Source organism: Trifolium pratense, linkage group LG2, assembly GCF_020283565.1.
Source record: "Trifolium pratense cultivar HEN17-A07 linkage group LG2, ARS_RC_1.1, whole genome shotgun sequence".
In the NCBI taxonomy this organism is placed as follows: Eukaryota; Viridiplantae; Streptophyta; class Magnoliopsida; order Fabales; family Fabaceae; genus Trifolium; species Trifolium pratense.
The window spans coordinates 73862618-73875576 of NC_060060.1; the positions used below are offsets into that span (position 1 = coordinate 73862618).

At 37.3% G+C, this 12959-nt stretch overlaps 2 protein-coding genes across 3 annotated transcripts; one reads left to right on the plus strand and one right to left on the minus strand.

The window, feature by feature from the left end:
• The first annotated feature begins 3193 nt into the window (after positions 1-3193).
• Positions 3194-5017, plus strand: LOC123909820 (transcription factor bHLH84-like). The gene is made up of 5 exons (XM_045960734.1): positions 3194-3737; positions 3881-4117; positions 4393-4458; positions 4554-4619; positions 4743-5017. Exons 1-5 carry the CDS (start codon positions 3243-3245, stop codon positions 4872-4874), a joined length of 996 nt encoding a protein of 331 aa, XP_045816690.1. The 5' UTR covers positions 3194-3242; the 3' UTR covers positions 4875-5017.
• A 675-nt stretch (positions 5018-5692) lies between these two features.
• LOC123911000 (vacuolar-sorting receptor 1) lies at positions 5693-9998 on the minus strand. 2 transcript variants are annotated; one of them, XM_045962313.1, is made up of 11 exons: positions 9439-9998; positions 8662-9354; positions 8482-8570; positions 8211-8364; positions 8050-8126; positions 7875-7956; positions 7581-7663; positions 7363-7429; positions 6516-6644; positions 6325-6434; positions 5693-6162 (listed from the first exon to the last, which is right to left on the minus strand). In XM_045962313.1, the coding sequence occupies exons 1-11, from the start codon at positions 9716-9718 to the stop codon at positions 6064-6066; spliced, it is 1863 nt and encodes a 620-aa protein (XP_045818269.1). In that variant the 5' UTR covers positions 9719-9998; the 3' UTR covers positions 5693-6063. The 2 variants fall into 2 exon arrangements, with proteins under 2 accessions (XP_045818269.1, XP_045818268.1); XM_045962312.1 differs by having other exon boundaries at positions 8050-8364; positions 9439-9924.
• Positions 9999-12959: the final 2961 nt, after the last annotated feature.

Consider the following 12959-nt stretch of genomic DNA (forward strand, 5'->3'; position numbering starts at 1 on the left):
TATTTATTATACAATGAAACATTAACAATGATATTGTACCTTATTTATGGTACCTTTACAATTACAATTTTTATACAACTCGGTTTGTTACATAAGTTTCCTCCAATGGTAAGAAGAAGACAAAAAAAGAAACGGATTCATCCTTCTATAAAATTCACTTAGATACTCTTATTAAAGATGCATTTAGGCAAACTCGTAGACAAGTCACTTAGTCCAAGATAAAAACAATTCCCTTGACATATAGCATTTGGCCTTCGTACCTCACAAAATCATTGTGAATCATTAGGAATTGTTTAGCACTTCGTACCTCACAAAATCATTGTGAATCATTAGGAATTATTTAGCAGGGACCATGCACCCAAGTTAGGGTTGGACTTGACGAAAAGAAATGGTCCAAACAATATAAAAGAGTAAAGGGTTGAGAGAAAGAAAGCCTTTACACAATACCTAAAGTACTACTAGGTTATCGATGAACTAAGAGCGCCACTCAACATGGTTGGAGATGTTGACCTAGACTTGTATTTTTAAACGAATACGATCACTATTATTTCAAAGAATATTTTCATTTTCCTTTGATCAAATATATATGATTACATGTTTTTCCAATTCCTCTAAAAGGCTTGGATTACAACTTAAATCTTTGGTGGTATAGTCGGTTGTTATGTCTTGGTTATGTGATTTTGTCCACCTAATTTAACTTTTATTTTCTTCTTTTCTTGGTTTGAGGTGTTTCTCGTTTTGATTTGTGTGATTTTTTGGATTACCACTTAACTTTTCTTATATTTCTTCTAACTTGTTGGTGCACACCTTATACGAATGTCGAAGTAAAAATACTTTACATGTTTTTCTTTGTAATCCATCGGTGCACCCAACTGCTAAATTAACTCATTGTCACAAACCAAAATAATTAGCTCTTCCAATAATTAGACGAAAATAAAGTAGAAGCTAGTCCATGGTGATGGGTTACACTTACACATTACAGCGAAGTTTAATAAAAAATATTTTGCTCTTTTTTTTTTAATAACTAATAATAATAATATATAATTTATATATTAACAATATCTTTCTGATGATTCAGATTAATTACTTGATTTTGTAAAGATTTGGTCTAAAATTTCATCCATTTAGTATATGCACCATTTTTAGGACTACTAGTCACAGGTTTTTGGTGGCAGCCTAGCCATTCCATACCACAATTATTTCCATTGCAAGGGACTCTCTTTCTATCTATTCATTTTTTTAAAATGCACTACAACCACTGGCGCTGGCGCCCTTTAATATTATTTTTAACAAAATAACATACGAAAACATAAATAAATTAATAAAAAAAACTAAAATTAAAAATAAATCACAAAAATATTTCTTCATTTTGTTGGTTTTTTCTGATCAACTGAAGAATTGTATATATCTTTTTCATCACCACTATCCTCAAATCTCGACTTTTTTTTAATTGTTTGTTATCCAAGGTGTCTCTCAGAGCTAGCTAATCTGCAAACACACCTGGGAGTGAGAGCAAGAGTCATCGTTACTTAGGGGATGTTGTTATTAATTTAGTTACACACACACACAAACACACACAGTTTTGGCATCTACTACTTTTATGCTTGTACTGTTATTATATTCATTCACTTTGTCATCTAGCTAGCTATACTGTTCTAGTACTTGAATTGAGAAGAAAAGTCAGAGCAGTCTAATATTTCATTTCAGGGTGTGTGAGATATGTTGCCAATTATGATGTGGGACCAGACCACCCTTTTTAAGTTTAGTTCTAGAGTAGAGAGACAACCCAATTAAATTGCCTTATTAAAGTTTCTAAATTAATTAATAAGTACTCCACAAATTGCATCAATTACATATATATATATATATATATATATATATATGAGTCAGGATCCGTTGACACCAACTAGTTTGACACCAAATGTTACACCTCTCAATAACGTTTTAACCGATATAAATTTTATAAAATCCACCGTTGGATTGAAAGTTTACATCATATAGATCATTTGTGTAAAATTTCAGACAAATCCAAAATCATTTGATATGCTATTGAGACACATAAAGATTAACGGCATTTAAAAAAATACAAAAACCGTTAATTTTGATGTATCTCAATAACATATCAAATGATTTTGGATTTATTTGAAATTTTACACAAATGATCTATATGATGTAAACTTTCAATCCAACGGTGGATTTTATAAAATTTATATCGGTTAAAACGTTATTGAGAGGTGTAACATTTGGTGTCAAACTAGTTGGTATCAACGGATCCTGACTCTATATATATATAGGATTAGTTAACTACTATGCTTTTATTATTACATAGTTAGTTATTAGGTACGTAGTTTTTCTCCCTTCTGTTTTTTATATAAGAGAAAGAGAGAGGTGTGCCTCCTCCTCCTCCTCTGTTTAGTCATCATGTGTAATCAACATGGAGTATTCACAAATTGTGTTGGGGAATTCAGCCTGAACTACATAGGTAGCTAAATATTTATGCATGTAAACAAGTTGTTGTACAAATTACTAATAAACAAGAAAACCTAGCTAGCTATACATAACATAGATGTGATCCAATTGCCACATATAGTACAGTATAAGTATTGATTGATTTATTTATTTGTATCAAATTTGAGGAAGTAGGCAGAAGAATCTGGTCTCATATATTATATTATATATCCACACACACGTACATGAAATTAGTTTGAGAGGAGAAAGAATGTGGTAACATATATAACAGCCCTATCTGGGTAGAGTAGAGTGGAGGAGACAAAAATCTAGTTACAGATAATACCTATCTGTCTTCAACAATGTCACACACCCACGATCTCCTACCTCTTTTTCATTTTCAATTTCAACCCCCACGCGTTTCCTTCCAATATATATAATCTGTATGAGTGATGCTTAATTAATTAATTAATACAGGAGTATGTATGTTTCTATTCTAATTCTAATTCTAATTCTAAATTAAACCAACTACTTAAAGTGGGGGTCCATAGAGACTTTGTCAGATGCTAATTATTGCCAATTATGAATGAATGAATGAATGAATTCAGATCTTTTCATATATAGGATGAAGTCACTGCTCCCTATTAGTACCTACACTACATACGTATTCCTATATATTTCACAAGTATAAATACATGAATACTATTCCTCATCAATCAACCACTATAACAAGTGCATAGCTAATAATACTATAACAGTAACACACTCTCTCATAAGCATTCCAAACAAATCAAATGGATTCCACTGAGCTTATTTCTCAACAATGGAGTTCTCTTAGCGGACTCTACACTGCCGAGGAAGCTGACTTTATGAACCACTTTCTTGGTAACTCCTCACTCCCACAACACCTCTATCAAAATTCCAATTTTCGAACTGAATCTGCATTTTGGCCTTCCCATGATTCCACAATTGTTACTGTCACAAAAAACAACAATGACGACTCTAACTTTGCTGCGCAAGTTCGTAGCTCAACTTACGATAGTAGTAATATCTTCCCCGCAACAAGTTGCATCGTCAACAATCCAGTAACCAACTTTGGCTATATTTCTATGGGTCTTTCCATAGGCGATTCCAAATTCACACCATTTACAACGCAACCTGATGAAAAAGTTCTAGCTCACAAAAATTTGCAGGCCCCAAAGGAACATGAAATACTAATTTCTGAACCAGAAGAGGATAAAACCACTAGCACAGAAAAATCAGGAAAAAGATCTAGAAGCTCCAATGAGGTGGACAAACACAAGACGTTAACTTCTAAATTGTTCACTTACTGCTGTTTTTTCCTTTCTCCAAGTAAATGTATTTGTATTTCTATTCCTGTACAGTCTATGGTTTGTGTTTGTGAGATTCTCCTGGTTATTTGAATTTATAGGTCCCAAAGAACAAGAGGAATGTTAAATGCAGGAAGAATATGAGATGTGCTTCTAGAAGCACTGAGGATCAGACCATAAGCAGTTGTTGTTCAGAGGATGAATCCAATTCTTCTCATGAGCTACGTGGAGGGTCATCTTCAAGTTTGAGCCAGAACGATTCTACAGCTCTCAAGTTAAGTGGCAAATCAAGATCAAGCAGAGGTCCTGCTACTGACCCACAAAGCCTCTATGCAAGGGTAAGTTCTTTTCGGAAGATGAACAACTTAATCAAGTTATCCTTGCTAGCTAGTGTCTATAATATGTTGTGGTATATGTAGCACGAACACTTCAATTTGACACGACACATGTAGTTATATTCAATTATTTCATTTTTTAAATCATTACCACTTACTAGTGTCAATGTGTCATATATGTCATGTCTGGTGTTTGTGGAAGGGTTTTATAGGTTTTTATCTATGTAATGTGATGGATTATCTCATCTCTTACCGTGGTTTTCTTTTGCATTGTATAGAAAAGAAGAGAAAGAATAAATGAAAGGTTGAGAATCCTACAAAACCTTGTCCCAAATGGAACTAAGGTAGCTTTCTTTCTTAATGCCATTGACACTATTGACAAAAACTGGTTGATATGCTAAAAATTCTTATTTTATTTTGCTTCTTTGGTGAACTACAGGTGGATATCAGCACCATGCTTGAGGAAGCTGTCCAATATGTGAAGTTTTTACAGCTTCAAATTAAGGTTTGAAGATTCTCCTTTCTCATGCATTTAGATTCTAGCTCAATGCAAAAAAATAAGTCAATATTACATTACACCTTGGCAGAGACAATTACTGATCATTTCCCTCCTATATCAATTTAACAGCTTCTAAGCTCTGATGATTTGTGGATGTACTCTCCTATTGCTTACAATGGAATGAACATTGGACTGGAACTTGGTATTACCCCAACAAAGGGTATGCATAGCATCGCAATAAAAGAACATTCAGCAGTTTAAGAGACTCAGATTCCATTGTGAATTTTTTTGCTCCCTTCTGTTTAAATGGCATTTGATCCTTTTTTTGACATAAGAGGGCATTTATTCCTTAGCAATATGAATTTGATTACAAAGCAAACCATTGCTTACAACCTCATATACTTTAAAAATTAGGTCCAATGTTTTTAGAGATCTTTATGTTTAACGCTTGTAACAAATTAGATCTTTAAAGTTTTTAAGTATCAAATTGGTCATTAAAATTTATAATAGATTACATTGTTATCCCTTTAAAAGGGTAAGTGTAATCTTTTAAAAACTTAAAAAACCAAGTTGGTAGTTAAAAAGGGTAATGGTGTAACCTACTACATACTTAAAAGGACTACTTTGATGCTTAAAAAACTTAAAGGAACAATCTATTACAAATGTTAAACTTAAAAAGACTCCTAAATGCATTTGACCTCAAATTTAATAAGTGGTTATCCATAATCATATTTAGATTCTTTTAATAGATAAAAGCTTTAGGCATTATTGGTCAATTTTATATGTACCCATTGAATTTCGGATGCTTAGTAAAAATACATAAACGTGTATGTTAATCTTTGAAAAAGAAGATTCATCCTTTGTGCTAATTGTATGTTAACTTTTATTTCGGAATACAAATCTTCAATAAACAAGAAGGAAATTTGTTACCAATAAAAACCAGAAGACAGCTAACATGGTTGTTCTGATGCGTTTAGAGAATAATTATGGTTAGTGTCACATATTTTGTGGCAGTAGTGTTGTGAATACAGACATCGTCGTTAATGCATGGCAATTCACATCCTGAATACAAATTCGTGGAAAACAAAAAAAAAAAGGCAGGAACGCCCCCACAGAGCAATGTAATAATATCAAGATGTTACCTGAACTACAACACCCATAAGTTACAACATTGTGCGTGGATGTGGAAGATTACATTTGGTAAACAGAAATGCAGGATCGAGTGAAATACCTCTGACCTTCCAAGTATACAAAATGCCAGATTCTCAACCAATAGAGAACAAATAAAACACTCGAGCATTCTAAATTTCAAACTGTCGATAGTTTATTGTCCATATGATACAGTACTAAATGAAAGGCTCAGAATGCTAAACGGCTCAAAGAGGGCACAGGAGAAGCCACATCCATGCTGCACGCCGTGAGATCACTAGAGACTGACCTGTTTTTTCTTTCAAGTTCTTTCATGATTGTCGTGATTTGGAAATTCTGCTTGGCTGTCCAAGGGCATATATTGTGCCATGATTGCTCTGATTTCAGAATCCATGTATTGCTGCAAAACCACCAACAAAATACCATTAAAAATTATTATTTATATGCTATAAATAAAACACAACAAAGTAAGCATGTGTTGGGAAACTACGCTATGATGCTATAGAAATTTATCACTTAGCATCCAATAACATCGCCAAAATAAGAGAATGCAAGAGCTTACCCTAATTCTATATTTGTACACAAGGAAACCCCCTCCAGCAATCATACCCAATCCAATCAAAATGACCCAAAAAGCAGCCCAACTGGATTTTGCCTGACTGGCAGTTTGACCTGTAGATTATCCAGTAGAGTGTTACAACAAGAACATGTAAATGTAGGTGTAAGTACAAATATCAATTGTATACAACTCACTTATGCAGGTATCATGGTCCTTGATATACAGGAGATTTCCGCTGCAACTGCAGTTATAGCTGCCCCAAGTATTTTTGCAGCTACATTCAGGACACTGACAAGCTTTCTTCTCTTTGCATTCATCAATGTCTGTCAAGATGAAACGGAAGAAAGAAGTTCAACTTATGAATACCAAAAAAAATTATAGTGGAAAACATTCACCAGGTATCATCCAGTTCACAATGCTTGTTCAAACCCATGGACTAAGAAGACTCTGCAGCTACTTGACTGGTGATAGTAGGTTCAATCGCAGTTTATCCAATTATAAAAGCCAATGTTTCACTTAAGTGAGATTTTAGTGACTCTCTCCAGTGAAACAAACAGAGAAGACAATGCATATTTTGGACAAAAGAGGGAAGAAGACAATTCAGGTTCCAGCATGAAGTACTAACTACTAATAGTATAAAACAGTAAACCATGGACTCCATTAATATTTCAGACATATTTATAAAAGACAATAAGAATAAGACATTAAAAAATGAACATGTCCAGTCACAATTGGTAAAAGTATTAAAAACAGAATTGAGGGGTCTATTCAGGTCGTATATAGTATTTACTATGGTGATCTGTATCCTTCCAACTATAATTCATCTAAACTATTGAATTTACAATTTTAACCTTTGTATAATATTATTTAAATCATTGATTAGTTAAATCACATTTAAATAGGAACAATATTGGACACTGTAAATAGAACTAATTTTAATCTTTTTTTATATATATACATATATATACAATGCTAGTATTCAGAAAGCTTATACAGTAAGGGGGAAATAATAACAATGAAAACAACATAAGCATCCCTCACCTTCACAATTTTTTACACCGTCGCCTTTAAACCCGGTAGGACACTGACATTTAACTCCCCCATCATCCTGTTTCCACAACAATTTGTGTAGTATTTCAGTTTCTAATTTGGGATTTACAAGCCAATAGAACTCCAACCAAATCAAACGAAAAAAATTATTGGAGATAAAATAAGTTGAATGGAGTTGGGTCAAGTCAAGAAACTTAATAGTTACTAACCAAACAAGCAGAAAATGCATGTCCATTCCGGGCATCGTGCCAACAGCCTCCATTGTTAATCTTGCAACGTCCAGGTCCACCGACTGCAAACACAGTAGATAGATACTAGTTAGTTGCACACGACTACAAGTCATGTGGGGAAAAAAGAAGCATAGATGTTCCACAGATAAAGGATCGTCATAACACCATACTATCCACAGCATAGAAGTGAAGGCGATAAACATGGTACAGCAATAATGAACCCTCTTAGAATGAATTTTGTATGCATAAAGGTAAAGCTTGAAGCCATTTCACCTTCACAAGTTGTATAACCGTCTCCTTTGAATTGCACACCATCAACCAAGGGGCATTCACATACTCGCCCACGGAATGTATCCTGAGCAGATATTTAACATCGTAAGAACATAGGAAACTATAGGCCTGTAGTAACTTGTTATTAGATAGTTTGTTTTCATAAAGATATAAATACCTTGCATGCAGTGATATTAGCTGCTTTATCCTGCCAACAACCACCGTTGTTTGTCAAGCACTCATTTGTCTCCACATCTGTCCAGAAAATCAGAAGAATGAGGTCTAAAAACAAGTCTACACGGCATATTTCTCTTGTACCAAAGGTAAGTAAACATTTACCGTTGCTCAAACAAACAGCTGGGTCAGTAGTTTCTTCAAATCCGGAACAAATAGCCTTTAGAACAGCACCTTTCTCCAGTTTACCTCGATATTGTCTGTTATTGACGACAAGTGTAGGCAATATAGTAACATCACCACGTGATCCCTTCCCAATCTACAAAACCAGTTTCATTAAAAACTTAGATATAAATTTACTGTTTTTGTTCCGAAATGCATATAACTATAACATTACAATGAATTAAATGATAACATAAATTATAAAGGACATTACTTGGGCATCTTGCTCTTCTTTCAAAATGGAATTTTCAGCATCGGCATCAGGGTCTCCCATGCATTTGTCAATCTTTGCGATGTCAAGACCTGCAGATAGATAGTTAATAAATATATAACAAAGTCAGAATCAACCAACAAGTGCAAGAAAAACATAACAAGCATGACGATTTTCACTGACCCAGAGATTTAATGACAGCATTTGCACATTCCTTGTTGTACTTTTTCTCTTTCATAGGGCATCTAATTTGAAAATCAGTGACATAGTCCCACCACACCCAAGACTTTTCAGCTTGTTTAGCCACCTTGAAAACACATAGCTGCCTCAAATTTTCAACAACCACATCTTTCCCATCATAACCTGTGCTGAAGTCCTGCTCAGGATCTGGTGCACAATATCTTCCATGGTTTATGCATTGGGACTTACACTGTTTACTCAATGTAAATGCATGAGGACAGTACCAAGTTATATAATGAGGTGTAAACTGAGTGTAACCTCCTTTCTCTAAGATCTGTGCGGCACCCTTGAAATCCTTCAAAAATTCAATCAACATATCACATTTAACTCCACATTCATCATTGCTGTTTGTCCACAACTCATACTCGACACGATCATCAGGGTGAGGAACAGCCTCTCTCCAGTCAAGATTAACATTGACCATATCCCCACCACTTATGGCATCCTTCAATTTCTGACCAAAACTTTTACCAATAAGAGCAGATGGTATTGTTATGTTCTCAATGTATTTAGCAGACAACCCATCCTCTTCAGGTGTGTCCATAGTAATTAAGGGTTCTTCGATATCATCGGCAACTAGAACTGCAGAAGCTCCAGCCTTCTGTGCATTCCAAACCTTCAAAGCAAAAAAGCAATCTGCAAGCAAAGGATTTGTAATTATTGAACAATGAAATAAATAAGTAAGAAACATGCAAAAAGAAATTGTTAATTCTTACTTACTTCCACGATCGAGCAAAAGGATTGTGGGAAGAGCACCAGGGTGTGATTTGAAAGATTGATCGAAGTCTTTACAACCCTTATTGTTATCTTTAGGGTAAACGACATTACCGACCATGCTACCACCGTATTGAGGTATACCGAAGTTACCGATGGCACTGTCTTGTTTGCCTTTAATTTTATCAGGCGAAGTAACCGACAAACTGTTCTTCTCAACTACGAATCTGGCCATTGACATACCAGTCAACACAAACCCTATAAACAAAAACACTGAAAACTTCATTATTGCTGCTCTCTGCTCTGCTCTGCTGTAATTTGATTGAGATGAGTTGATCTTAATTTAAGAGCATGTGTTATTTGTTGATGTTACTGCAAACTTGTTCGTTCGTTCTATCTATCTATCTTCTGTTGCTAAGTTGAAAGCACCGAGAGAGACATAGATAGATAGATAGAGACAGACTTTGCTTACTTTTTTTTTTGACGCTTGCAAGTTCCTCCACCACGCTAAACTCGTGATTAAATCATTTTCATTATTTTACTGATTTTTATTACTAAAATAAAATTAATTACCACCAAAGTTATTAAAATTAGGAAAATGCTAAATAGTGCTCCGGGCACTGGTTAAGCATATTAAAATATAAATTTTGACTCGAAATGCGTGCCTCAAAAGTATTAAAAGTTGTTTTTTTAATATAAATTTTATTTTTTATTTTCTTTATTGGTATGCTTAACAAGTGCCCGGAGGCAATGTTTAGCATGACCCTTAAAATTAATTACCCCAAAAGTAAATCAAATACTAAAAGAATACAAAATAGTCATCCCGATCTGAAAGAGGGAAATCACAAAGGACTCGAGTTTCCGGTTTTCAAAACCCCCTAGATCTATGAGATGTTTCACTCCTATAACGAGTGTTATATGGTTGCCCAACACTTCGAACCAATTGTTTTATGGTCTTCTTTTTACTTTTGACAAGGGTGAACTTCTCTCCATTCACTTTTACCACCAAAATTACTAATTTATCCTTATTACTTTTAATCATGTTGCAAATTTTATATCTTTCATTATAATTTCACTAAAAAAATATAGAATGAATATAAGATATGTTCTGGGCCGAGCTTAAACGCTCGGACACTAGGACACCGAGCAGGACATGTTCGAGGACCACCATCGTGGACACATCCGAGGACACGCTCGACGATCCTAACGGTCATATACCAACGCGTATTGTAACGGCCGTAAACCGGAATGATGAGCATTTACTGCTCATCATGGCTCATTAGTCGCATTCCGGCAGCCACTTGATGGCCATCAATGCCATTAAGGGCCTTAGCCCAGCGCTGGGGGCTATATATATAAACCTCTGCCTCATTCTTAAGGTACGTATTCTTAGCAACTGAAAACCTTCACTTCACCCAAACTGACTTGAGCGTCGGAGTGTCTGCAGGTACACAACCCCCCTCCGTTTCAACAGGGGTACGCACACAACTCAAACGCCGGCGCGGTCGCAGTTCTGATCAGGTACGATCAGTGGCGCCGTCTGTGGGGACGTAAAAGTTACCCAGTTTTTCCTAGCGAAAGACCAAAAACTTCATTAACAAACCTCATTACCAAAAACTACCAACGCGACTATGGCTGGCAATCATAACAACCACCACATCCCTGAACACGTAGCGGAAAATCATGAGCCAATGGACTACTCCTATGATCCAAGAGATGGTCACACTGCGTCAATGACGGTGGATAGCCAAGAGCAGCAGGCTATGAACTACGAGCCCTACGTCCCAGAGGAGCCGCAGATCCAGGTGGCTACCCCGCCACCTGCGACTGAACCGGTGCCCCTCCCTCAGGGAGCTCCCATGCAAGATATCATGGCTGCGCTGGTCAACGCAATAAATCGACAGTCGGACATGATACAGCAGCAGAACAAGAAATTCAATCAACAGGATCAACGCTTTGAAAACCAAAGCCGAAGGATTGAGGCAATCGCTGAGTCACGGATAACAGCCCGGCGTCGTCGTAACGTACGCTCGCCCACTCCTGGTAAGGCTCGAAGCTTCTCAAGGTCTAGATCACCCCCTCGCAGAAGGGTTGGGAAAAAGGCGAGTCCGAGGAGACACGAGGAACCCTCTCGAAACTCCATTCCTCGCGATGAAAGTCGAGGACGGTACTCCCCAAGGAGACAATCCCCGAGGAGGGATACTCCCCCTCGTTTTCAGAGGCACAGATCTCCTGTCGAGGAGAGAGGACATCAGGGACCCCTCTCCCACAGAATTCGAGACTTGCCGCTTCCAGCTGGATTGGAAAAACCACCAGCGATGGATACTTATGACGGATCGACAGATCCTGACGAGCATCTTGAAAATCTTGAAGCTCTCCTCGAGTACCGTAACGTGCGAGGATCTATCAAGTGCAAGATGTTCCCTACCACATTGAGGAAGGGCGCAATGACATGGTACAAAAATCTGGCTCCGGGATCCATCGACTCCTGGCCTGACCTTTGTGCCCGCTTCAGAGCACATTTTACGTCATCGAAGCGTCATCCAAAGACGGAGGCAACACTCGAGCTGATCGTTCAAGGAGAGACCGAGTCGCTGAGGTCCTACCTTGAGCGTTTCACAAAAGCCGCTGTCGAAGTGAAAATTGAGGAAAGCATGAAGCTTTACCTCATCGACAGAGGTTTGCGTCGAGGAAGCGATTTCGCCAAAGCTGTTGGCATTGAGGAGCCTAAGACACTTGATGCTTTCCTCGAAAAGGCTTAGAAATACATCGCCTACGAAGAAAAGCAAAAGGCTTTCGACGTGAGGAGACCAAAGGGACAGGAAAAGTCGAAAGGTTATGAAAAAGAAGAAGGAGAAACCTCACGTCGAGGAGGTGAACGAAGAAAAGAGGAAAGGGTCAAGGACTCTAAACCTCCACGAGGAAAGTTTACTGGATACACTCCACTGAATGCTCCTAGAGAGCGCATCTTCGCAGAAGTCTCAGCTGCAGACTTCAAGAAAGCTGGGATTCATTTCCCAAAACAACTGCCCATCAAGGCAACAACGGACAAAACCAAGTTTTGCCGGTACCACAGGAGCCATGGGCACGTCACCGAAGATTGCGTCCATCTAAAGGATGCAATTGAGATACTGATCCAAAGAGGGTATGCCCGGAAATATGTCCAGGAAAATGCTCAAGTCCGGCAGCATGAACCCCAGGAGGTCGCCATGGCCATCGGCGCTATTCCCGAACAGGAGGATAATCGTGCTGTGATACCACAAGTTTTTGCTGTGTCCGTGCCTGAAACTCCCCTCCCATCTCCAGGGTCTGATGAGGAGGCACTAATGAGGCACTTCAACGCCCACATGAACGGCTCATGGGAAACTTTCCCAAAAGCCATGGTGATCACAGGAGGAGGCATAAGCAAACAAACCATTGGTTCGGTCAAAAGAAAATTCGAAGAGCTGGAGAGCATATGCTCGATCAATCCTATTACAGTAGGAAAACCAAAGGAGGGTTCCATCCCCTTAGCATTCTACAAGGAG